Source organism: Miniopterus schreibersii, assembly GCF_964146895.1.
Source record: "Miniopterus schreibersii genome assembly, chromosome: 3".
NCBI lineage: Eukaryota > Metazoa > Chordata > Mammalia > Chiroptera > Miniopteridae > Miniopterus > Miniopterus schreibersii.
Window position 1 is genome coordinate 16,350,194 of NC_138103.1, and position 27,479 is coordinate 16,377,672.

Sequence of the window (27,479 nt, forward strand, 5' to 3'; positions counted from 1 at the left end):
AGCCCTGTGGGTGCGGGCCGCCCTGCAGGCCACAGAAGGGCCCCCTGGCCTGCAACCTCAAAGTTTTTCTTTGGGCCCTGAGGCTCAGTTTGCCCAGCTAAGAAATGGGACACTGAAATAAACAGACGGGAAGCACTTTGCATACTTGGATACAAGTTGGGCGTTATATCCAATTTCTCCACTTCCCTTCTCTTGGAAGCCCAAGGGGCCGGACTAAGCGGGCTGTCACCCACCACAATCCTCCAGCCCTGCGGCGCGGTGGCCAGATTCGATTTTGGGGCCTAAAAGCGTCGGAGAAACCCCTGCCCGGGGTGCGGCCGCTGGACGCCCCGGGGCTGGGGCAGCTGGCGAGTGCGCATGCGCACCCTGTTTTCCTTCTTTTTTTTGTTAGTTGGCTTGGACACAAACACTGTCAGCTCCTCCCCCTCTTTCTACTTCATCCTGCCTGACAGTCAATCCCTTCCCCCCCGTCCATTGGTTATGTCAGGCAGGCCGGGGAACCAATCGTGGCGCTGTGTTCAGACACCGGCACGCGGAACCGGTTGGATCCGACCAATGGAGACCCCGGAGCGGACGCGCCCCAATGGGGCAGGGGAGCTGGGGCCGAGTGGGCGGTGCTTCTTCAGTCAGCATGTGGGCGGGGGAGGGCGGAGACCAGCAGCCGCAGAGGCGTCGACGGCGGCGGCGACGACGTTCCTTAGTCTTCGGTGTGGGCTCGATTGCAGTGGCACGGCTGCGGGAAGGGGTCGGTTGTCATCGGCGGCGGCCCTAGGGCGGAGGACCAGGGCACCATGAGGGGGCGATAGACCGGCTCGGACCGTAGAAGCCAGGGGCGGCGGCGGTCTTCCGGCCCGCGGAGACCCTCGGCAGGGCCCGGGGGTGGGGAGGCCCGGGGCGGGGGTCGTCCGGGGCTGCGCGGGGCCGCGGGGCGGGGCTCGCAGGTCGTCGGGGAGCAGGAGGCCTGGGCCGCCGCGAGGAGCCGCCGCCGGCCGCTGGGCCCCGCCACCAGGCCGCTCGACGACGACGCTCCCGCGGGAGCCTAGCCTGAGGAGGACGCGGCGGCGGCGGCGGCGAGGCCGCGGGAGGCCGCGGAGGATGGAGGAGCGGAAGGAAGAGGGCGAGGCAGAAATCCAGGAGCACGGGCCCGAGCACTGGTTCTCCAAGTGGGAGCGGCAGTGCCTGGCAGAGGCCGAGCAGGACGAGCAGCTGCCCCCGGAGCTGCAGGAGGAGGCGGCGGCCGAGGCACAGCCCGAGCACAAGCAACAGAAACTGTGGCACCTCTTCCAGAACTCGGCCACCGCCGTGGCCCAGCTCTACAAAGGTGAGCCGTCGCCGCCATCTTGCCGCCGCCGCCTCGGGGCCGACCCTCGGCGGAGAGCCCCGGGGTGGCTTGCCCGGCTCTGGCCGCCGCCCCGCTGCCCCCTCCTCACAAGATGGCGGCGCGGGAGGCCGGTCCTCGGGGGCCGCCCGGGGGAGGCCCGGGGCCGGCGCGGGGGAGATCTCCTTTGGGGGCCTGCTTGGAGGAGCTCGCCCGCTCCTCCGGATCGGTTGCCGGGCGCCCCGGGGCCGTGGAGGGCAGGGGAGGAGCCCCCAGTCATAAAATGGCGAAGGGAGGCGACAAGGCCGGCTCTATTGTGCCCGAAGCCGGCCTCGGGGCGGGGACTGAGGGGGCACCTCCCTGCGCCGCGGCTGGGTCTCGGGCTGCGCCTCCGAGCCCCGCGGCTCTCCCTTCCACCCCGCCGCGACCCCTTTCCTGTTTTCCTCCCAGTCACTGTGGGATCCCGAAACCCTTGAACAAAATGGCGAAACCTAATATGGCCGTTCGGGAGTGATTGAAGCCCAAATAACATTTCTTTCTGTTTCTTTTTCTCTTTATCACTCTTTCAGACCGAGTGTGTCAGCAGCCAGGACTTTCTCTCTGGGTCCCCTTCCAAAACGCAGCCACCGCTGTCACCAACCTCTACAAAGGTAAAGATAACCTTGCTGCATTGCCGATAAAGGGGAAGGGCACCCTGCGGCAGGGTGTAAGTCCTGCGTTCCGAGTGTATTGGCCGCCTTTACCTGGACCCAGACTGCGGGAGTGTTTTCTGCTCTTGAATCCAACGCCTAACCCTCAATGTCTTGCAACTCAGACACTCTGGTGGTATTCTAGTTAGATCAGTGATTTTCAGCTGGGGGCAGTTTTGACGCTCCCCTCACTCCCCGACATTCGGCAACGTCTAGGGGCATTTTTGAATGTCATCACTGGGGCGGGGGAGGGGGGCTGCTGAGTACGGCACAAGACAGTCCAGTTACCGTCACCGCCCCCTTCCCCCGCCCCCGATGTCATACAGTGCGGAGGTCGAGAAGCCCCGAGTTGAGACTCGGGGAGAGGAGCTTCTCTTTGGAAAAGGCAACCAAGGGAAGAAAGAGTTTATGGTTTTGTGCCACAAAGGGGGTGGGGGGAGAATTGTAAGCACCGGTGGAAAAGATTTCTTGAGACGGGTGACTTAGAGCATGATAATTCGTAGCATTTAAGTGCGTTGAAAGCTAATTGAAGTAACCTGTGTCTATATTAATGCGTTGCTCTTCTCGACCAGCTTCAAATATTTGTCTTAAAAAGTATCTGATATTTGCTTGCACAGTGTTGACAGGAAATCTGTGACCTGAATGTCAGTTAATAGAGTTGTGTTTTATGGTAGTGCCTTTCTGGAGTTAATTTCCCTCCTCTGTGATGACATGAAGATACGTTAAAATAAACGTTCTTGTCCACTGTGCTTTCTTAGTAACAGTGGGTTAAGATTTTGTGCCTTACTGATTTTGAAGATTTGGAAATTCGGGTTTGACTTTCTTTTCTTTGGCAAGGTTTCTACGGAAAAGGGATTTGAATTTGTTAATCTTAGTAAATACATAATTAAATGCTTTCAAACTTCCAGAAGCTGCTGCTAACAGTAATGGAACTTACTGCATTTCAAAATTACCAAAATAGTCTGTGGAGTGACTTGATGCCCAGATTCTTATTTTGTGTAGGTATATGCAAATGATGGTAGCATTCTTCGAGAAAAAAGTCCGAATTGTGAGATTGGGTAGAATTTGCATTTTTTTGGGATGGTAACTTGAGAATGTAAACTGAAACTGGGGAGTAGAATGTTAATTTTAGGGAATGAGGAACTAATACTCTAGGCTTAACCAAGAAAAGGGAAACATAATTAAAATGTGCCCCAGTGAGCAGCTTTGATTTTATGTGGTTGAGTTCCTTAAATTTTGACTCCTGAGTAGTTTGCTTTAACGCCCGTCAGTGCTTGACAGTCTGGAACATTCTCTGGAATGGCTCTTGGTTTCATCTAGACAGGGGATTTTGAAGTAAGACGTATAACTCATTTTTTAAAATACTCAGATTTTTTAGGGTGTAACTTACATGCAGTAAAATTACCCTTTTAAGAGGTAAGCTTGAGTTTGACAAACATGTACTGTTAAGAAATAAACTGCTGTATATCTCCACCCCAGCCCCTAGCAACCACTGATCTGATTGTTGTATATATGGTTTTTCCCATTTCCATAATTTCGTAAATAGAACCTTATAGTATGTAGCTTTTTGTGTCTGGCTTATTTCATTTCCCATGTTTCCTAGACTGATCCATTTAGTTCATATTGCATGCATTAATAAATAGCTTGGTGCCTTTTTTTTTTTGTTTGCTAAGTAGCTTTCTGTTGTATGACTGTACCATGGGTTATCCATTTGCTTGTTGCAGTTGTCTTTTTTACTTAAAGGGGAAGGCAACACATTTTTAGTGCCTTCTATGTGCCAGGTTTGCCTAGGTCATACAAAAATATGAATGTGCTCTAGCTTTTTTTGGTACTGTTGCCTACAAGATTGTATCCCTAAAGCTGGCAGTTTTCTTTAGTCCTAATTCTTCATATAAGAAGATGGGCTTAGAAGCTCAACTTTGAAATCTCTAACTTGTGTACTTGATTTTCATATGTTTATAATTTAGTAGTATTTTTCAGAAAATTGGAGACATTCATTTTTAAAAAAAACACAGGTTTCTTGCATTATTGCAAATGCTGAGTTGTTAGACTGAATTCTTACTTTGTATTTTATTTTTGTTAAATGCATTCCTTTTTACCTGATAGAAAAGGTAAGTGGTGGTTTGTGGAATTTGGTAGTGTAGCAACATTTTTTACCTGATTTAAGGAGTGTGGATAGTGCTCTGCAGTTACCTCCTTCTTTTCAGGGTGTGGTGTGTAGAGAACACAATTCAACTATAGGAATAATTGGATACCTTACATAGATCTAATAAAATTGGCGAGGTAGTGTCACAAGTGTATGCAGCATTAAATAGTGGTGAATTTCAATCAGAATGTTCGTGGTTCTGATTAAATATTTAAATTTAATTTACAAGGGGGAAGGTTTGGGGGGATCTCTTTAATTGGGCAGTGTTCTTATATTTTGTATGATTAAGCACTTAACCTAGCAAGCTAAAAAATGTCTCATTTTGCAGCCTGGGGATAGCTTGGCACATTCACCAGATTCTTCATAAACTCTAAAATAAGCACATTGGAAGTCAGAATTGAGGTATAGGCCTAGAAGAGGGCCCCTTTTGAATGCCTGTGGTCTTTTGAAAAATGGAACCTTCAGCTGGTTGGGTAGTAATGTAGCTGGAAGAATTTGGAGGAGAGTGAGTTGGGGCGCCCCCTCAGTGTGGACACAACTCAACAAAATGGAGTGCATGGTTCCTTCTACTCCACAAAGTAGGACCAGACTTTGACATCCTTTTTTGGAAAGGGGAAGAAAAATCCTGATTGCTGGATCTTGTTTTTATGTTGATTTGATAATTCTGAGGTGGGTGATGTTCGGTATTCAGTCATGTTGGTTGTGTCTCTTGCTTAGTCTAGTACAGTTTTTGATGTCTGCAACTAAAGGGAGTTAAAAGTTACTGAGGTCGTTTTAATATAGCCCAGGTTGATGCTTACCTGGGAAGCACTTGACCTGTGTGTTTGCTTCTTAAATCCACCAGCCACCCACTACATTTCCTTGGGTGACTGGTTTCCAATCTCCATCTTTTGACTTTTTGTTAGGAAAGTACATATTCTCCTTACCTGTACATACTCTCTTTATGTAATTCCAAATTCTTCCTGTGTGGGGCTACAACCAGGTGGGGCTACTGGTTGTCCTCTAGGACAAGGCCATCCTAGGGAGCCTCACATGGTCAGACTGAGGTGGGTGCTGGTGCCCTAGCTCTTTAGCAGCTCCTATGAGCCAGTGCTTGACCCTACCCTGTAGAGCCACTTTTTTCTCCACTTGTGAATGTTTTCTATAATTCTTTTTTTATGCTATGCATCATCTCTTTGTCTCTTCACATTTTAAAACTGCTTCTGAAACTTTAGTTGCATGCTGAGTTCTACCACATGTTGAGATCTTTCTCTTGGTATTGTTTATATTAAAGATGTTTCTGGTCTCCCCTTGAACAGCATTTGCCCAGGCCAGCATCCTTATGGAGTCTACTGCTGGATTATCTGAGTTTAGAATTAAGACTTACTATAATTTAGCTGTAAAGTCTTGGAGACAGACAGCGGAGCAAGATAATTTCACCATTGTGCTGCTTCATTTTCTTATATGTAAGTGATAGGGATAAGTATTCACAACTTATTGTATAAGCTATTAGTTTAGTGCTGGCATGTAGTGAGAATTCAAGTGTTAGGGTTGACTGTTGGTGGTCAAGTTTTATTTTTCAGATGTTTCTGGCTGTGGGCGGTACTGAAGAGGAAGGGAAGAATACTCTATTTTTTGTCTATACTTTTTTTTTCTTGTATTGGAATAAGCTTCGTGGTGTGTGCTTTCCTTCATTTTTCCCTAAAATGGCTAAATGTAAATAAAATTTTCAGGTGGAATAATAGTATGATGCCTTTAAATCCTTATTTTTGATATCTTGGTGCCAAATTCTGTTTCCAATATGTTGTCTCACTTTAGTGGGCCATTTTGGATTTATGTATAAATTGAAAGTGAACTGAACAACTGAAAATTTGTGGATTGATGTATAAACAAACGGTCAGCATATGCTACTTGGAGACAGATACTGGAATTTCAGTTCCTTACAATTTTCTGGAGCTTGTTTGTGACTCTTCCTTGCTGCAAAAAACTATTATTGAACTTTGAGACTGTACAAAATGCTTTAGTATGGGTCATAATTAGAAACTGTTTTAAATTGTATTAAACTTATAACGAGCAGTAGTAGCCTCAGTTATTCCTAATACTGTTTTTAGATTCTGTCTGTAAGTTTTTATAGAAGACAATCATTTTCTTACATTTAACTTCTCTGTAAAAGGATGTTTTGGCTGCAGATACCAGAAAAATACAAGTTAGGCTGGCTTCAGTGGTATGGACATGGATTGGCTCTTCTCTAATTTGCAGGGTGAGGGTGAGGTTGAATGAATTCAGTAGCTCAGGCTCCCTGGATCTGTAGCTCTGCACTCTTGTGTACTCACACTTGCATGTGTGAGCTTTGTCTTCAGTCTAATTTCAGAATGTTGGCAGCTCACATTTTAGGGCCACTCACTCAGTGAAGCTTAGAGGAGCTGGGAAAGCTTTCCCCCAGGAGCTGTTAACAAATGACTTCCTTCCACAGTTTCTTGGCCAGAATTGGGCCACATGCTTACTCAGAACAAGTATGATAGCCATAGTTTGGGGTTGTACAGATTAATTTAGGACTAAACCACATGTGCCAGCCTTGAGCAAATGGTAGCAGAAGCTTTCTCCAGAGCTATTGAAACAAAAACTTGGAGGACCTTTGGGAAAGGAAGGGAGGATTGGATGCCAGGCAATTGGTTGCAGTGATTCTTCCTTGGTTCCTGTCCTTTTTTTGTGTGTTAGGTGAAAATTAAGTAAACATGTAAGTAACTAGGAGTTCGTGCTTATTTTTGGATACGACCTCCTTAGATGAATACATATTCTCACAATTGGAAAACAATTTTATTTTCGCTATGACTCAGATCTTCATTTCTAATGAAATGTTTAAAAAATAATATATATTTTTCATGTGACAGACTGGTTAGTACTATACAGTGGTGTGCTATTCTGGTTTGTAGATCCTCTTAAGGAGAAGGGAAAGTGGCTTCTCTATTATTGAGGAAGAAATACCTTGTAAAGAAATACCTTGTAAAGTAGCTGAGCCACTTACCTAACCTTGGGTAAGGCCATTTGAACCTCAGTTTTGGTTCCTTGTTTATGAAATTGGAATATCTGCTCTGGCGGACTCACAAGGCTTTTATCAGAAAAACTATAAATAGTGAAATCTGATTGATTTTGTCAGTGTACCATGTAAGGAAGTTTTGCGTTTTGGTCTTGACCTCAGAAATCATTGTTTGCCAACTGCCCCATTGCCAGTAGTGGGAGGCTTAGACTTCTAAAAGTCTCATGAATTAAATTTCAGCTGCTTATATAAAAACATTTTTAAAAAAATAAGAAATGTGGGACGTCTACTCTGGGACGAGTCACTATTTTATTTTTGTTTTTTTAATCCTCATTTGATATTTTTTCCATGGCTTTTTGAGAGAGTGGAAGGGGGGAGAGAGAGAGAAACATTGATTGGCTGACTACCACATGTGCCCTGACTAGGACTGGGGTCATGCCTGCAACCCAGGTACTTGCCCTTCGCCGGAATCGAACCTGGGACCCTTCAGTTCTCAGGCTGACGCTTTTTAACCACTGAGCCAAACTGGCTAGGGCGAATCAGTATTTCTTGATTGAGGAAATGAATGTGTTGTGTGATTAAAGGTTATATTGACATTTTATGATGCCCTTGGGGTTTACCTAACCTTTAAGCTTATGGCCCTTTTCCACAGTGACTTTGGCATCAGTAAGATGGTATTGGACCCAAGATTGTCCCCCACTGTAACTACATGTTGCACTTCTAGAATTTGGGTGTCTGTTGTCAGGGTTCAGATGTTTTCAAAGCCCGTCTTTGGCTGAAAGTTTTCAGGAGGCCATCCTGTGTGTTTAGCTGGACACTAAATTAACCTGTGATTTACATTAAAAGGTAGTCTAGTCATGCCTAAGATTCTCTAATAAGCATTTAAGTTTTTCCTACTTAGTTCAAGGTATTGCAGGAGGGTTTTTATTTTCAACCAAGTAACTAAAGTCCTAAACATAGGACCGTATTTTGTGTGTGTGTGTGTGTGTGTGTGTGTGTAAATATCTTCACCTGAGGATATATTTTTTCATTGCTTTTCAGAGAGTGAAAGGGGAGGGTGGGGGGAGAGAGAGAAACATCTATGTGAGAGAGAGAACACTGACTGGTTGCCTCCTGTACCTGCTCCGACCAGGGCCAGGGATCAAGCCTACCCTAGGTCAGAATCAAACCTGGGACCCTTCAGTCTGTGGGCTGCCGCTCTAACCACTGAGACAAACCAGCCAGGGCAGGACTGTATTTTAAAAACTTCAGTGTCAATGCCAAATTTTCTATTTAGGGAAATAACTGAGATTGGATTAATCTGGGTGGTAAAGTAATTGGATTTGCCTTTAAGGAGATGATGTTAATGGCATAAAACTTAAGTTATGCCCAGGCAGTGCAAAAGCGTGTACCCTAAGACCTTAAATGTTATATATGCTTTTCTCCTACTGTACCTTGTAGTATATAAAAGTCAGTGTTCTCAAAATGCCTAATCTTTAGTATGTTCTTAGTTGGTTCTGATATTCAGACTTAGACAGAATGTTTGAGTTGAAATGATTGGTCAGTTGCATACAATATAAAAGAAGTTCACAACTAATTATATAACTGTCTTTAATCCAACTTTGTTTAAATCTGATTAAATCATCAGCCCCTTGCAGATCTAACTTTTGAGACTTCCTTGTGTCCTCAATCAGAACAAACCAAAACTTTGCCAAGCTCTTTCTTTCCTGGATTGTCAGTTTCTTTAAACCACCTTTGGGTCTGGAGGTTTGTATCAGGTGTTTCTCTTTTTTGCTGTCTGGTTTGCCAGGTGTACATTTATATGTCTGCTTCATCTTTGTACCATCCAAGCCTGCTTCAGGCTTGTTTCTTGTATCCCTTTCATGCTTCCAACTTTTTCCCCTCTGAATATCCAGTTCTGGGCCTACCTCCATTTGGTTTACCTCCATTTGGTTCTTGAAAAATGAAATTTCCTTAGTCATTCTGTTTAGAAGCAGAATCTTCTCCAGTTACGAATTTGATTACAACAATTCTTTTAAGTGTACGACAGGTTTGTAGAAACCTGGTTGCTTCTAGGGTCATGCATTTTATATTTCTTCCCCCTTTACATGGTCAAGTCCCATGGGATGGGGGATGGGCTTAGTTTTCTTGATCACTTGATTTCTCTTAAAATGCTTCCAGTTGTTTAGAACACTTAAGGTTTAGACACGGCTTGACAAGGTCATGTTAGAATTTATCTACCCCTCTAAGGTTGGCTTCATCTAAGTCTTTAAGACTGAGAGGTGGCAAAGTGCTGTGTTGTCCTCTTAAGTGCAATTTGCCCTTAAAATGGAGTTTTCATGGTTCCTTTGTTGATGTGAAATGAGAAATCAGAAGACGTTGATTCATGTAACTTGGCCATTCTGGTAGTGAGACACTAGATAAATTACTTCATTCCCAAGCTACTTCATATATCTGTAATATTAGAATAACCTAGTTTTTCAAAGTTGCGATGGAATTTAATATTTTTAAGAGTGCTCCTATTGACAACTTCCATTTTTCTTTTTTAGCAGTAAGGACTGATCATGTGATGAGGAATAGGTCTTGTAATGTTCTGCTTGTGTTGCTCTCTTTTTAAATAATACAAATTCATACAGTTTAAGAGCCTCAGTGATACCTGGATTCTGGTTTTTCTTTTTGGGACACAGCTGTTCATTGGTTATTGCTCCTCCTCCCAGAGTCTGTCTGTGTGGCAAAGAATTTTTAAAATCAAGGCCAGGAAAAGTAATAGATGATTGACGATTCTTTGTGTTAAACAAGAATTATTGCTTTTACTAAAGGTCCAGGGGTGTAAGGGAGAACTACCTTTAATTTTATAAAGATACACTGGTGATTTTCTGCTAGTTTAGCAGCTCAACTAAAAATAAATTGCAGTAACTTCAATTTCAATTATATAAAACCACTAAAGGAACACGGATCGTTTTATTGAAAACTCTGTTTCAGTACATATGGGGGTGGTATCTAAAGGGAGACTTGGGAGGCCAGAGATTTTAAGGCAAGGTCTTTTGGTATTGGATTGGTTTGAGTTACGGAAAACTGTTGAGAACTGGAACAGAATGAAAATATACCTAGGGAAATGAGTGAAGCTTTTTTGTTTCCACTGTGCTTTTCAGTTTTGTCGAGTAGTCAATCAGAATTAATTTCCGCTTATTTCTAAAATGTTTGCTGCTGCTTTCAGTGTGTTCCTCAATCAGTGCTGAACCTGTCAGTAGGAGTGCATCTCCAAAATAACATGGTGAATGCTGCTGTGATGAGCGTGGCCTGAGTGATATGCAAAATTTAGTCATCCATTGAATGATGTGATCTTCTCATTTAGAATTCATGAGAATTCACTTTTTTCTGAAGGAGAGCAGTATAGCTTAGTGGATAAGAACTACAGACTCTGGAGCAGAATTCTAACTCTTGTATATATTCTGTCACCTTGGTGAAGTTACTCAGTGCTCATTACCTGTTTCCTCATTTGCAATATGGGGACAGTAGTACCACTCTTAAGATACATGTTTATATTACCTTTTCTCAGGTGAGGCTGAGTATAGCTAGTACTAATAAACACTTAATAATTTCCCCATTGTTAGCATTATTAAACAAGCTAGTTTAGGTTATTGTAGCCAGCTTTTTAAGGGAATAGCATTTTAAAAAATGGAATTTTGGCTAATAATAAATAGTCCCTCTTTTTATTTATTTAAAGTTTTTAAAGAACAAGGCAGAAGCTCCATGACTATGTGATATGTTATATATAACAAAATAGAATTCAGTTTAATAGATTACTGATAGACTTAGAAAACCCTGTACTTCACGATACTCATTTTGGTTAACTTGTAAAATAGTTTTTGTTTTTGAAGAAAATGCAGCATGACTATTGATCATCATGTATCATTTTCTTATTCTTTTTTTCCAACAGAAAGCGTGGATACCCATCAGCGAAGTTTTGATATTGGAATTCAGATTGGCTATCAGCGACGCAATAAGGATGTGTTGGCTTGGGTTAAAAAGCGCAGAAGAACTATTCGTAGAGAAGATTTGATCAGCTTCCTGTGTGGGAAAGTTCCTCCACCACGAAACTCTAGAGCTCCCCCAAGACTGACTGTAGTGTCCCCTAACCGAGCTACTTCAACGGAAACTAGCTCATCTGTAGAGACTGATTTGCAACCCTTCCGGGAAGCCATAGCTCTGCATGGTAAAGCCGTTTAAACATATTTCTTTGGAAAATGGTTAAGAGTGTGCCTGTGGATCCATTTTCACATTTAGGTTTAGGTCCAGATACAGTGTCTGTTTTTTTGTCCATTATAGTAACTACTTGCTCTAGAAATTTTGAAATAGAATGGAAGCTAAAAACTTATATGGGCAACTTTTTAATGTTAGCTAGCCCATTTTAAAAAGTTTCCAGAAAGTTAGTTTGAGCTTACTGATAACACAGCCTTTTGCAGCATTGATTAGAATTTATTGCTTTACACTTACGTTGTACATATTTTCTTCCTCTTCTGAGGCAAAGAGGAAGTTCTTGTGTTTTTAAGAATTCTACCACATTAATAATTGCCTGGAGGAGCCTGGTCAGTGACAGGCTAGTAAGACAGGTAATTGTTGGGCTAGCTCTCATGGGAACTCCTTTTGAAACTCTTAGGTTACTGCATGTGCCTGTAGATGGTGAGAGTTGATGACCCAAGTGGGAGTGGACAGGTGGAAGAATAATCGACTTCCCTTATGTCTATGTCCCTTAGGTCCATTCTTTGTTAGACTGTCAGAGGACAGCTTCACCATCTTCCCTGGGCCAGACCTGCCATAAAAAGGCATTCTTGACCAGGGGTTTAAGTATTACTGGAGAAGCCTGGTATGTAGTCAATGAGTCTGTTGTAGCTGCTTGTTCTCTAATACAGACTTTAAAATAGAACTGGGCTGCTATAAAAATATAACGTAATAATAGGACTTGGTTGAAACCAAGATGAAAACATGGATTGTGGCAGTGACTAAGCATATAGAAGTGATTAGTGAGTTCATGAGTCCTGTTAACATTTGGGCCATAGTGTAGGTCATCTAGAACAAAGTAAGCTGGTAATAAAAATAGTGGAATATACACAAAGGGCTTCTATATCCTTGCTACTTTAATGCTTATAGAGATTCTTATTCTCCGGCAAACCTTGATTCTTTATTTTAAAACCAGAATGGGGTTTGAAAAGTGTTGATTTTTTTTTTTCCCTCCCTCCTGATTGTGAGTTTATAATTTAAAGTTAACAGTACAAAAACATTTATTGCAGGAAACTTTGATGTGTGGATGCGATACGACTGCTTGCTCTTTCTAATATAGTGGAATAGTTATGCCATCAGAACTTTTGAAACTCAGGCAAAACACAGATTGATCTGTTCCTGTTGAAATACAGAGTTTCACATCTTCTACCACCATGGAAAATTTACTAAAAGCATACATAGTTTGTCAGATTTTATTTTTAATTTTAAAAAATTGATTTTTTGAGAGAGTAAAGGAGAGAGAAAATCAATGATGAGAGAGTCATTGATCAGCTGCCTCCTGCACTTCCCCCAATGGGGATCGAGCCCGCTACCCAGGCATGTCCCCTGACCGGGAATTGAACTGCGATCATCTAGATCCTAGGTCGATGCTCAACCACTGAGCCACCCGGCTGGGCCATTGGTTGATTCTTGTGTGTGCCTCATTGGGGATTGAACCCACAACCTTGGCGTATGGGAATGATGCTCTAACGAACTGAGCTACCCAGCCAGGGCTGTCAGATTAATATTAATGCATGGTAGTATTTGATGTAGTTGTTTTAAGCATTCTGCTTTTCATCTTTTATCTCGAGTGAATTTATGACTTCATTCCATACTTCTCTTGTTAAAGTGTCTTTTTCTGTTATGCTATACTATACTTTAGAAGATAGTTTTAAGAAACCTAAGTGCCACTCTTGCTTTAAATTTTAATGCAGTTGTATAGAGGGATGGGCAAAAGTAGGCTTATAGTTGTTTGCTTGGAAAATAACAGAATAATCAATCAGTAATAATAGAAGAATGAACTGTATTTTGCATACTCAGAACTGTAAACCTACGTTTTGCACACATTGTAAAAAGGGCAAGCCAGGTCCTCCCAAACAACTATTATCCTCCAACTCCCCTTACATTTTCTTAAATTGAATCTTAAATTTGTGATTTATTCTTTTCCTGAACTTTGGGAATTTTGATGATGTTTTAAGAGGGGATACTTTATAGTTTTAACTTATGTTTAAATTGTGAGGGTTTATAAAAGCTTACTTAGAAAGGTGTGTAGAAAAATAATCTTTCCCTTCAGAATATATTGGAGTGCAAATTCAGAGTATATTGGAGACTCGGTATACTCTTATTCCTAGGATTCATGCACCGAATTCATGTAGTTAAAATTATGTGTGTTGTGGTGAAGTAATAAATAGGGCTCCTTGAAAGAGTATACAGAAACATAAATTATACTGAGTTTTGTGCTCTAGTGGTTTTAGAGAACATCAGTGTATTGGGAATGCTAGTCTGATTTGAGTGTTCAAAGTAATTTGAATGATTTTCAATGGTAGGGCATTGTTAACTAAATTGTAATGCAGCTAAATGACTAACTTTGTAATGAGGTGTCCTAATGATCTTGTTTATTGAATAGTCTGTAAATTGAAGTGAAAATTACTCACTTTCATAGGTAAAGAATTGGTATATTGAAGCAGACTTCTTGAGTTTATAATCAAGTAGGTCACATTGATTTTTTTTTAATTTTTCACACATCTCATATCCTTTCTGTTTTTATCAGAGGATAATTACCTTTATAGCTTTTTCTTTATCAGGTCCTAAATTCTCACCTGCACCAAATGTGTGCAAATATACCTAAAATATGCCCTTTATTTGAAGAAAAATGGCAAAGATGTAAGGTATTTGTAGAGTATTTCATGTAGAAAGTGAGGATGTGATAATGAGTAAGATCCTCTGATCTGTACCCTCATCAGCTTTAGACTTAAGTTCATAGTTTCAATCAAAAGTGCACCAGTTAATGGTTGTCAGTGTCAATAAAGTGTCAACTAAGGGTTATTGAGGCTTAAGGAATATAATCGAGTGCATTATTTTGGTACTTATTTTCTGTGTACCATGGGATCTAGTCATCTGGATATTAATCTCAAAGAAGTCAAAGAAACATAAACATACGCCAAATTGATTTCTGTCCTTGCCCTTTAGTCCTTGTCTCAACATTAAGAAAATTTACTGAGCACTGAGTTAATACCTGTCACCTGTTTTTATGTAAACAGATTTCAGACCAAAATAATTTGGACCTTTTGTGGTTCTCTACCTTTCTCATTATCCCTCTTTTAGTCATCTTTTGTCTTTGAGAAATTTTCTTTTCTATTCTTAGGCTCTCTGACCTTTCCTCAGGTTCTTCCACTGACTTGCAAACACTTTGAGGGCAATCTCAGTCTTAATTTCCAAAATTTGTACTTCCAGTTTAGACCCTCTCTCCTTACTGCCAAATATGTATGCCCCATTGTCTTCTGGTGAACATCTCCACTTGGTGTCCCACAGGTGTTTATCCCACACAGATTTCAAACTGGACTCATCCTTCCAGCCCCAGCCACAGAAAACACACATAGCAGATGTGTACATGCAGATTCTATGCAGTCTCTGGGAATGTATAAGTGAATGGAGTGCTTTCTTTTCCGTGGAGGCCAACACATACTTGGATAATACTTTAATGTCTTGAATGTTATGTGTAAGACATCCTGGGGCCAGAAAGGGATATTTCACAGTGCAAGCTTGCTGTTTTTTCAGAGAAGGCTCTCTGGAGGAGGTGAGCCCTGGGCTCTAGGAGTAATCTTCCTGCTCTTGTTTCCCAGTCCTGAGTTGACCCATATGCCAGTCCATCTTTCCTGGGGCCACTGGAGTGATCTGCAAATATCAGTGATCTTCACGTCACTGAAAAATAACCTTTGTTTTCCTGTGGCCTATAGGGTTGAAGTCAGAACTCAGCATGGCATTGCAAGGCCCTTATGACTTGTTCTCAACCTTGGGGTCAGGTATATTAGTCATATTGTTTGATCTGTTGAATACTTACCTCCATTCTCTTTTCTAACTTTTCCCTCTCCCTGTTCATCCTTTTGATTAAAAGTCTCTTCTGACAGCTTTCCTTCAGTTCTAATTTTCTCAATCCTTCCCTGAACTGTACCTCTGCCCTTCCAGTTTGAATTGTTTTCCATGGCTATTCCTTCCAGTAGACTAGGGCTGCTTTAGGGAAGGGGCCTTGTCTTACAGCTTCTGGCTTTAACAGAACCTTGTGCAGATGTGTTCTGAGCTTAGCACTGGTTCAGAGGTCGGTTAAGTTAATGGATGCAACACGGTGTGGGCGGAGAACCCTTAGAAGGACTTGATACAGATCCTTAGATGACTACAGTAAAGGTACACTGTAACCTGTGTACTTTAGGAGAGCTACAAAGTAAACATAATTTAGAACAACTGAGACTTGGAGTGGGGCCTGAGGATGACTGTAGTAAGAACTATACTTTTGGTTTTACTTGGTGTAAGGCACCCTGCTTAGGAGATTCTTTAATCCTCACACTTATCTTAGGTCATTGCCATTTTATCAATGAAGAAAGGCTTATTTGACTAACATGGAAGTGATCAGTAAGGAGTAAAAAGATATTCCAGATCCTTCTAGCTCCTAAGTGAATGCTCTTAACCACTGTGCCTCTTACGTTTGTACATTTGGGGTTTCTCTACCTCCCCACCACCGGTAGGACTAGGGGTGGGATGGAATAGGTCTCCAGGCTTATTTTTTTTTCTCTGAAGACATCAGAAAATACGTGAGATTTGTACCTTTTGGTGGTTTCCCCATAAGGGAATGTGGATAAGTAGGATTGAATATCAGTGGCTGTGACTTGCTGTATTTGTTTCACTTTAGTAGGAAGAGTATGTAAGCTTTGTATATATTGTACTTTCCCAGTATGACCCTGGGTAAGATGGTTAGCCTCTCCAAGGCAGTCTCCTCCTCTGTTGTGAAATGTGATATACTTTGTTTATAAGGTGATACAGTAAATGAGAAATTAAGCAAAATACCTACCCTTCTGCACTGTGTGTTTTTTGACTTGAGAGGAGCAGGACTTCTGGTTTGTTCTAAGTCCTATGAGTGCTCTCTTTGCCTGGATGCACAATTAGACTTGGTGGTTTTTTAAGATTTCAGAAATTACTTCAGAGGGAGGGGTAACTTATATATCTACTTGATAACTACTTATATTACTTGCTAAGATCTTGAGCTTGTTTCATGTTGATATAAACCAGTGAGGTTGGTGATGTTCTTTTTCTGCTATATGGAGAGAGATTCTGAGTTGGCTTACCCAAACTAGTGCTGTGCCTGGAAAAGCCTTAGGTTGAAATCTGGTGTCTTCATTCCGAGGTCTGTTTATCATGGGGATTTAGTTGAAAGAGTCCAGAGTAAGAATGGGGCATACGTTCATGGGGGGGGGGGGGGGTGGAGACCTGGATGGAAGAGGGAGGAAGTAGAGTGACAAGTCAGACTTCACTCATTTGATAACTTTATTCAAAGCCTTGCTCTCACTGAAATCATCTCATAGGTGGTCTTTGTAGGTTTCTGGCCCTGGTTCAGACTGTTCCAGAAAAATCAGAGAGACACTGTTTTGGTTCCAAAAGTCATTTTGATATTGACTGCTGTGCTAGGAACTAACCCTGCTGGGCCTGGGTTAACCCTTTGTAAAATTCATCAGTTCAGATTCAAAGGCCTCTAGTACACATAGGGTCTGGTGTCTGGTGGGAACCATTGCTGTTATTGGCATTTGGTTTTAAGATGTCACTTTGCCCAATTTTAAGTTTGTTTTGTTTAAAACAAGTTTTAAAAAGACAGTGTAAGTGCTGGAAGGGACTTAGGCAAACACAGGTAGTGTAGCCTTTAATATGACACTGGAGAAACAAAAGGAAAGTTTTTTTTTTAAAGAAAGAATTTTGTGAGTTAAAACAGCTGCTTAATGAGTAAGTGTTGAAGTCTAAAGTCATTTTGTTTTGGGCTTTTTTGGTGGATGTAGTGTTATAAATTCTGACTTTTGCAATTAAAATCCTGTGGAAGGTGTCGTCATTTAAAAAATGAAGTCTGCATTATCATTCTGTAGCCTTTCCTGTTGCCCAACATCTGCTGAACACAGTAAATACCAAGTAACTAGAGGCTGGTGGTCAGAACAGGTGATACAAAGGTGAATCAAATAATCTCAAGGAGTTTCTAGCCTAATAGAATTACGTTAGGCAGTTTGAAGTTTATAGATCCAGGCAGATTGAGCAACCGACCATGCCATCGCCTTAGGAGTTAATAGGCTCCATTTCTGTTTTCTCCTTTTTTGCCTAACAAAGTCTCGCTGGGCTATGTGGAGATCCTTACTCTCTTAAATTATTACGGTGCTTGACAAATCCTTGGATCTGGAGAAACTGGGTGTAGGGCCTTATAAGAAAAATGCGATTGTTAGAATTTGTTTGCAGGGGTATAAGGTCAGATAGGAATTTTTATCTAGAAAAAATGTAAGGCAAATTCTCAATTTGTCATTCTCAACACATAAAACTTATACCCTTCTTTCCCTAGAGTTTATGGAAAGCTGTGATTTTCGGCATCCTGAACCATAATAGAATTTTTCTTTCTTTGAGCACAGGTTTTTGCAGCTTTTGTTATTTTGTCATTCTTTGGCCTGTGTGCAGTAGAGTGATAATAGAAGTCACTAAATTTTGGTGAAAACAAATCTTCTTTGTAAAATTTCTTAGACAATGAGGTCTAGTACATTTAAGAAGAAATTTAAGTAGTTGTGCTTGGTTCTCTGTCTCTCCCCTTTCCCTATCTCCATCTCTTTCATTTGTAAAGGTAAATGTTTAGACACAAATTTTGATAGTTTAACACAAAAAGTTAGGTTAAGTATTAAACTGATGGTATGTTATAAAAGAAACTCCTGGGAACTTTTTGTTGCAGAGGACTAATTGGAACTGAACTGTGGGGAATTTCTATCCATCCACCTTTCAAAATCCCTTTTTCTCCTCTTGCCCACACTCCTAGCATAGTGTGTGGAGCAAGAAGATTCTTAAGAAATGCTTGAATGTTGTGGTCTGCATCTTCCTGAATAACAGAACTGTCGAGTTATTTAACAGTAAAATGTTTTAAAAATTTACTTGGAAATTAAGATGTAAGAGATTAATGCACCAAAGCAGTCTCATTTCTTAATTGCTTAAAATTGATTATTTCAAAGAATATTCTTAAATTAAGATTCCTCTCAAGGCTGGAATTTCTAAATTATGCCCTTTGTTCATACCAACCAGCCTCTGAAAAAGCAATTAAGATAGCATTAAAATTTTTGATGAAAAGTTGGCATTTTCTATATGTTAAGGTTAGATGTTAGCTGCTGAACTTTCTGGGGGTGTAGGACTTAACTAAAGCTTTCCAACATCAATGATATAAAAATGTTTGAACTTGAAATAAAATTTTGTTGGCCTTTTTTTTATTGAGGTGGTAAAGGAGTCCATGTAGCCATGCCTCAAAGCCAGTTTACTCACCTAGTACTTTTTAAAAAATCCATCGGTAGTTAATGAAGGAGTTTAACATTTCAAGTTAATTGTTTTTGCTAGTTTTCTGATTTATAAATATTAATTTCTTGGAAAATTTGAAAATTTCCGAAAAGTAAAAAATCAGTATCTTGTTATCCAACTATACAAAGATAACTGCAGTTAAATGTTTGGTGCATTTTCTTCCAGTCTTTTTTTCAATGTATAAATATTAAAATTATTTCATAGTTGAGATCATACTGCATATATGATACTGTATCTTGCTTTTTTCATTTTAACATGAGCATTTTTTCCCATGGCATTAAAACTGTCTTTGAAAAAATTGAAAGCATTTTGGGCTGTCAGCATAAATGAAAATGTTTTCTTGGTGTGACACGTGTATCTTTGTAATTGGTTTGATTTAGTGTGCTTTGCTTCAATAAAAGTTCAGTATTACAAATTACAGATTGGGGTGGGGAGTGGTATCTACTTCAAATGACCAAAATCTTCATAGTAGAATTTCTTTTTCAATGATTGAACTCCCCCTGGTTGGTGCGTTTAAAACACCACATTTACACACAAGTGCTTTTTGCTTAAAACCTCAGAACACAACTTTGTGAAAAGGGAGGGCTATTCATTTGAATGGTGCAATTCATTTCAATTGCAAGAATACCAGTTTCTTAGGGTTCAGTAAGGATGTTAATCACGTTGTTCAAGTTGTGGGGATTTCAAATCCCTCCTTTCTGCTGGAGGTGAGAAAACTGGTGGAGCAGATCTGCAGAGGGTCCTGAACCTGTGCTGAGTGGATCTACAGTAATGACAGTCTACCGTCTCTCCTTCGGGGCTAGCCCTCTGCTCTCACAGGGATGGGGGTGGGGTTGGGTCCAGTCCGGAGGGGTGGGAAGCAAGTAGAGAGTGTAGACCTTGCTTCCGTTCCAGGCCAGGGGCTGCTGGGTGGAGGAAAGAGGTGGATTGGTTCTGCATTTGCTCTTCTCTGCCTATGTGTGACCTAACTGTGTTGGTAAGCTGGAATCACATGTAATTAATGCTCAAAACAGGATTTTCTTATTACACTAAGCATGAACTTGGTATGAAAATAATAGTTATGTGCTACTTTTAACAATTCACCATGTAACCTAGATTCCTATAACATGGATTGTAACTTTGTTTTAGCTCCAGTGGGAGCTTTCTTTTCAAAGTATGATTAAATTCTCCTAATCTTTTTTTTCCCTCACTCCTTCACTAATCATTTAAAATGGATGCAGACACTTTAAAACTGATAAAGTTTATCTTGTATTAAGCAATTGAGACTTTTCTGTCTAATCATACTACTTGTTTATTGCTTTTGTCAATTGATATTCCCATAGTCCTTTTGAAAAAGTGTGTTTTTGGTAGAAATTAAGTTGTATGCCCTTGGGCTGTACAACTTCATTTTTAGTTCTGAAGCATGTTTAGATTCTCTGTACTTGTATAGGCCTGATTGTTCATGTGGCTTAGCTAAGGTTTCTTCCTAAAGCATCTTCTAGTAGCTGTCATTGGTTTATTAAATAAAATTTGGGCTGTTTAAAATACACATATTTTTTGGTTGTTAATTTTTTTTTTTTTTTGACACTTGAAAAGTCTTTGGGGAAGATTAGATGAACTTTGAAAAGAAATCTCACTGCTGAGAGTAGGTGATAAATAGGTAATGTTGCACATTGTGATTTTACTTCAGCTGTCAAACCCCAAGTCATACACCCAATAGAAAAATGGATTTTGTGGAAATTACTGGGGAATTTTCAAATCGATCACATAGATGTTTACGCTTATCTTTTTCATGGAGAGGGGCAGGGTGTGCTTGTTCACTTCTGATGGGGAGCGACTTTTACGAGGCTTGGGTGTTTGTCCTTAGGTGTTAAAACAAACTGTCATGGATCCCCTACTTTAAGAGGGGCATGGGAGCGGGGTTCCTCAACTTTGTTTTTTGGGGGGCAGGGTTCAAATGATATAGGGCATCCTGAGTTGAATTACTGAAGTAGCCCAGTTTATTGCTGAAGGTCCAAACTTTGCAGTGTGTAATTACCTTAGAACCTCCTGCGTTATGAAACAAGTATGAAAAGGTTATTTTTTAAAATATGTTGCAAGCTTTGAGATTAGAAAGGAAGGCATAGCTCTCTCCTCAAGGAGTTTACAGACTTGGTGAAGAACTTTAAAAAAATGCCAGCAATTTGGGAATAATTGCATTTTTAACTTAATGGCAAAGCTTTAAGTGAAGAGAGCCACCTGAGTATTTTCTGGTGTTGGAGAGGTAAATAAACATTAACAACTTTGGATTTCATTGGATTTCAAAATATCAGATAGGACTTTAACCCCCCTCCCCCAATTCAGTGAATGTTATGTGCCAGGTACCATGTTAAATTCATTAGGTAGAGATGAAAAGACACTGTTTAGGAAGAGTCAGATGACTGTACTGTGCTATTACAGAATATAAGCCTGAGATGCTGCTTTCCCTTTTATTTTTTTAATAAACTTGTGTGGGCTGGGAAAGGAGCGCAGTTCCCTGTGCAAATGTTAAGTTTGAGATGTCCAATAGGCAGAAGCTGCTTTCCCTTTTTAAAATTTAAATTAATCTGTGTGGGCTAGGGAAGGAGCCCAGTTCTATTTGAAAATGTAAAGTTTGAGATGTCCAACAGGCATTTAGAAAACTGGATAGGTCCTTGAGCTCAGGAGAAATGTTTGGTCCTGTGGCACTGATTTGGAAAATGATGGGTAAGTGAAAGGGTCAAGGCTGTCAGCCTGGGTGATACCAATCTTGTCCATCAGAAGAGATGCCCTCAAAGGCCATTGAGGGAGGAATGGAGGAGCCAGCAGGAGACTAAACAGGAGAGGTGGGAGAGCCAGGAAAGGCCTCCTCAGAGGGAGGAGGTGTTCCTGGATAAGAGAGGGGCTCATCTCCCCGGGTCCAAAGGACATGCTTGTAATGTCCGGCCTTCCCTTTGCTCCTTTTCTATTCTTAATAACTGGCTAATTACAATGGTATCAGAGGTGCTGGAGGAACCAGTGAGGAGCAGATGTTGGAAGGGAGGTGCAGCCCCAGCCATTTTAAGGAACTGTAAATTATGCAGGCAGACATGATTCAGTCTTGGGGGCAGGGGGAATGAAAAGGGCAGGAAAGGAGAGTGAGTGTTCAAAGAGATCGGCCCTAAGGCAGGTCAGGCCCTAGACCCTAGAGCCACTTCCACGCTAAAATAATTTACACTTTTAGAGGGGGCAGTAAGTATAACAGTGAGTAGGAATATAGAATCTACTTAAGTCCCAGCTCTTGCTTACTAGCCGTGTGACCTTGGGTGGCTTGCTTAATCTTGGTTTTTCATCTGCAAAATGGAGATAATACAGACGTCATAGGGTTATTTTGAGGGTGAGATTGAAAAGTACTTAATGTAGTGCTGGACACAGAGGAAGTACTCCAATATTAGTAGTTGTATTTTATTTAAATAAGTGTTATCCTTGGAAAGGTTTAGAGTTTGAAAGGGACACGGTCAGATTTCCTCTGGCCATCAGTGGGAGGGGTTGGATGCATTGTCTTCAGGGAGAGCAGTGAGGGGACAAGTTGGGTAGAGCAGTTTGGAAGAGAGGTGTGGGCTGCAGAACATGCTCAGCATATGGGACGTGGTTGAGGCTGTGGGTTTGAGAATGTTTACAGAGTATTTGTAGAGTAAGAATGTCAAAGGGAACTTAATAGGTTTGATGTAGGGAGCAGAGAATTCTTTTTCAATGTAATGTTCACATTTAAATCATACCATAAAATTAGAACGGGCCCCTATGAAACCAACCTCAAAGCTGATTTTAAGTTCCATTTGGAAACATTGATTATACTAGATCATGTTATATAAATTTAATCAAGCAATAACAAAATCCCCATGTGAGGCTAGAATAGCATAAAGGGAAGTTCATAAGAAGGAAAATCTGCTGTCAGTGATGTTAGGTTTTTTATTTCAGTGCTACAGTTGGTTTCCTTGCCTCATATCCTTTACAGGTTTATCCTGAACATTCAGGAGTGGAACATATTTGCCTCCTCCCTGTTCAAGAGTGTAAGGAACTGAGTGTTCAGCAATGAGTGCTGGGTCTATTCTGGATTTAATAATTTACCTCCAAGCGAAGCAGCAGGATTTTTTATGCCACCCTTTACTTCCCCCCTCTTCTAAAGGATTATAGATGATCATGAGTTAGGCTGTCCTAAGGGGGTATCTAACAAATAGAATCCAGACCTTGGGTGATCAGGCAGCCCAGTTTGTCCGGGGCAAAACTCATTTTGTACTTGATGTCCCAGCAAAATTTATAGTAGTTACCCTTTTTGGGTTTGATAGTGTGCTGTTTTGGATGATAAATTATAAAGTCACCTTATCTACAAGGGGATGTTGAAACAAGCCCACTCAGGCTTGGAATGATTGTTCCCCTTTGTGCATGTGTACACATACTCACACTCTTCTACATCCACAGACACATCAGAGGGATTTGTCGGAATGGTGACTTCTGGTAACCAAAATTGTTTAAAACAAGCACCTCTGTCTTCAGCTGTAAACTGCATATACAGTACCTAGCTAAGAGGGTGGGAGGATTTCATGATCTGTATACCTAGCATTGGTGCTTATCACATAAGCTTCCAATAGTTGGTAGTTACCAATATTGTAAATGTTGGTAGTTATTACCAATAAAGCATCTTTAGTCAAAGCCAGATAATATTCTCTTTCTAGACTAAGGCTTAATTGCTCCCTGGGGACCCCTTACAAAGAAAATAGGCAGACAGACATCCTTTGACCCTGTGACGACATGGAAAGTAAAGTGGGTTGCTTTCAAGAGGGTTGAATAATTGAGCAACTCTAAAACCTTTTTTCTTCTTCCTAGGTCTTAGTGGTGCAATGGCTAGTATAAGCGTGCGTTCGAGTACCCCAGGCTCTCCTACACATGTAAGCAGTGGATCGAATGCTAGTCGAAGGAGAAATGGACTCCATGATGTCGATTTGAACACTTTCATATCAGAAGAAATGGCACTCCACTTGGACAATGGTGGAACTAGAAAGCGTACCTCAGCCCAGTGTGGCGATGTCATTACAGACTCACCAACCCATAAACGCAACAGAATGATCTAAACTGAAAACATTTTCACACCCACCATGCTGCTTGAAAGCCACTTGATCCTCAACATATACTATTGCAAAGGAAACATGAGGCCATCTTCCCTTGTTCACTGTTTAAGACAAGTGAATTCTATAGTGGTTGCCATAAAAGGAAGTTCTAGGTATTTACAGTAGATGCCTCTTGTAACCATGGCTTTCTTAAAACTATAATCCTAGCAGAGGACATCAGATATTGTGTAGTTGTTAGCAAGATCATCATAGGCAAACATATATCCGTTCCAAGGCTAAAAGTGACCTTAACTGTATTTATTCTCAAAGGGAAAGGAAATATCAGATGTTTATTTGGTTATAGAATGCTTTTTTTTTTTCTTTCCATTTTCTGCTGTGTTGAGTATTTTGCTTCAACAGTATTGCCAGGTTCCTAAAATTGTCTAAAACACGATTTGGCTTCCTCGTCAAATCTGCAGGCTTCCATTTTTGCACAGCAGCACTGTACCATGCACCTGGTTTCTACATAATAACAGCGTGCAACTTCTAATTCTCGGACTGTGCCCTGTCTTCAGTTTTCAAAGCAATTGCTAATTCTGGTGATTGTGTGATGTAAAGAGGTGCTATGATGGTCATGCAATTAATACTTAATATTGAATCAATACACAGAACTTTATTGGATTCACTTTGTGTGTGTTAGTGCTCTAAAAGTAGCAATATTATTAAATTGCCCCCAGATAAACCCTGTAGGCTTAAACTCCAGTTTTAAGACAAGTACTGCTTCCCATACAGGGTACTATCCTTACGGTAAATGTAAACATGTAGACTGCACTCAAGGTTACCTAAAGTAGAGAGATCATGAACTTTGAGAGGGGGCTTCCTTTTTGGTTTAGCATTCATGAGAGGGAGATGGATGGTGGGAGGGTAGGTATTCCAGCCTTTCTGTCCTGTTTTACATTTTTTCATGAGTGCCCTACATTGTGCAGCTTCCATTAGAATGGGTGGCAGGTTAAAAAGGTCTTTTTCTCCGCTGATAATGTGATTACAACTTAAATAGCAAATCCCAACTCTAATCCCTCTCCTAAAAAGTGCAGTTTGGAATCTCCTGGAAAAGGTGGAATCGCATGGAGGTTCTCTAGATGGTAGGTAGACCTAAATAAAAGTTCTCACTAGATTCCTCTTTTGAGTAATTATAAGACCTCTTGTAGCTACAATGTTTTAGAGCATGCTTCATCTTCATTTTTAATATCTCGGACTGAACGATAGTCATTTTTAGATGAAGAACTGATGTCAGCCTGCCAGGTACTGTAATTTATTCTATCATATTATTATATAATATATATCAAGTAGGACAGTGAAAAATGTTTCCTTGCAAATTTGTTATAGTCCAGTATCAGTTACATCTTGTTTTTATCCTTAAAAGACCATTGCAAATCCAATGTAAGGGTTTCTCCAGGAATTTACTCACAGCACTTTGTTAAAGTTTGCGACTTCTTCAGCCATTTAATATCTTTATGTGAAGAAACTTTGCTAAGTTAACCATAATATTCATTGACTGGGTGGGATGTGAATGGAATGTTAGAAATGTGTGAACTGAAGTTTTGTAATCATTATATATAAAACCTTTATTTAAAAATGTCAGTTCCATACTAAAACTAGGAATGAAAGTGAGGTATTTTTAAATTTTGGCAAAAGTGGATCATTTTTGTTTGAATATTATAGCAGGAAGAATTATAGCAATCTGTCATTTTACCTGAAACGGACAAGCCTCTGTATTATGAATACTTTCAAGCTACCCTTTGGACTATACCAAGAAATGCAGTTGGGGATATCTGTGTTTTTCTGTCGTTGTAAATTTAGATTCTGAATTGGGGTTTGCTGGTGTGCTGAGATGCTAACCAGTGGCCAGAACTCCTCCTGAAGGGTTTTTTGAGACTGAGGAACGCATATTTAATCTCCCCTTTATGCCTGGGTTCTAGTTCCTCTTTCCAAGTTGAGTGACAATTTTTGGGGGTTGTTTTTGTTTAAGTTGGTGCTCTGATGCTTAATCTCAGTACCCTTTACTCTCAATTGTCAAATTTTGATAAAATATGTGCCATTTTCTTTGGTAAGAGAAAGCAGGTCTTGTTGTCTGCCAGAACACAATTTATATGCCTTATTGGCTCCATTAAAGTTTTTGAAAACTTTAGCATTTGTTACTTTTTTCCATTGCATTTAATCACCTATAATTCCTTTCTTCCTTTTCCATCCCATTGTTCTCTCCTGTGCCACCTAAGCACAGACTACCCCTGAGACCTAAGATTAGAAAGGAAAATTATTTCTCTTAGGAAAAGTTAGTTCTGACTGCTAGATTTTTGAAGCCTTTCTTTGTACCATTTTAGATACAAAATGAATCATGGAAGATTGCATATTTGTGTGGTACTTTTTAAATAATGACACCCCTCCCCCCCCAGTCTCTTGAGGACATTGTAGGCTGAATTTTAAAACTTAGCACTTTGCTTTTGGGGAATAGAACCTTTTTTCATCATAAGGTAGATTATCTGATTCTTTTAGACATCATAGCTCATTAGTTCTGTTCCTGTCATCTTAACTTGGCATGAGAGGGTTGAAGTCATCCTTATACTGCAGTGTTCTGAGCATGGCTGAAGCATTAAAAAATTATAATGTCTGGTATTTTATTGAGCAAAATTAATGGAAAACATTTGGCTGAATCCGAAGACCTGCAGTCAAATTCTTCAATGTGGTTTATCCAACTGGAGTAGTGGTACACACTTTAAATCATTCAATGAATAAATGATTTAAAAAACCAAAAAACCATGGGGCTTGTCTGCAGTTTTGTTTTGGTCATCATATCTGAATAACTCTTTGATGTAATCAAATGAAGTCCAGGCTTTTAAAAAAGAGCTAGCCACCTACATTTTTTATCTAAGGGCTACTTGGAACTCATTACTTGAGTAATTGTGACTTTGGGCTTTAAGGTTTCCCTACAGCAGTGAAAGCTGGGCTAGCTTCCTGTATAGTAAGGGGATGGCCAGGGTCTGACTGAGAGGGCGAAGCCAACCTCAGAGTGCAGTGAAGGTCAAGATGCCAAGAGGTTATTTGGAAATGGGGCCTTTACTTAGGGACATGGACAGCACAATTACTTTCAGAAAATTATGAAAAGTCATTTAAGTTTTGGCATGATTACTGCCTATATTTTTTGAGAAGTGTAGTGACTGTGTTAGTAAATTAATTTCATTGCATTGTATTTCATACATCTGTCACTTTGTCTATTAGGTTGATTACTTAGGTGTCCAGTGATGAGGTCGGTTATCTTCAGAAATACATTATGACCTCTTGGAATGGAGTGACTTGGAAGGTTCCTTCAAATAAGGTCAGAAAAAAAACCCTTGTTTATTAAAGTTAAAAGAAACAAGATTTATTACTTAAAGAAGGTTGTTCTGATCAGATGTTTGTGGTTCCCACCACCCCCACTCCCTTTGAAAGCTGTTAGAACTTTGATCAGTTCAGATGACCTTCCAGACTCCATGTTGGAATGTTTCTGAGGTGTGTGATGTTTTTGTGGGGATAGTATTTTGGCTGTTGTTCTATGTGTGGGACTGATGCATTTGATGTGAGATCCAGGGTTTTACTTCCTGTGATGGGACTTGCATGTTCT

At 40.6% G+C, this 27,479-nt stretch overlaps 1 protein-coding gene across 1 annotated transcript; it reads left to right on the plus strand.

Moving 5' to 3' along the window:
- The first annotated feature begins 404 nt into the window (after nt 1-404).
- On the plus strand, nt 405-26,494 carry HAPSTR1 (HUWE1 associated protein modifying stress responses). Its single transcript, XM_081133202.1, has 4 exons — nt 405-1,321; nt 1,888-1,968; nt 11,089-11,364; nt 23,601-26,494. Exons 1-4 carry the CDS (start codon nt 1,096-1,098, stop codon nt 23,843-23,845), a joined length of 828 nt encoding a protein of 275 aa, XP_080989328.1. The 5' UTR covers nt 405-1,095; the 3' UTR covers nt 23,846-26,494.
- Nucleotides 26,495-27,479: the final 985 nt, after the last annotated feature.

Bases quoted from the DNA above. Each gene is read 5' to 3' on its own strand.
- HAPSTR1 (XM_081133202.1), top strand. From the start codon at position 1,096: ATGGAGGAGCGGAAGGAAGAGGGCGAGGCAGAAATCCAGGAGCACGGG. The intron at 1,322-1,887 runs GTGAGCCGTCGC...TCACTCTTTCAG, and splicing joins CGTGGCCCAGCTCTACAAAG to ACCGAGTGTGTCAGCAGCCA. The intron at 11,365-23,600 runs GTAAAGCCGTTT...TCTTCTTCCTAG, and splicing joins GGAAGCCATAGCTCTGCATG to GTCTTAGTGGTGCAATGGCT.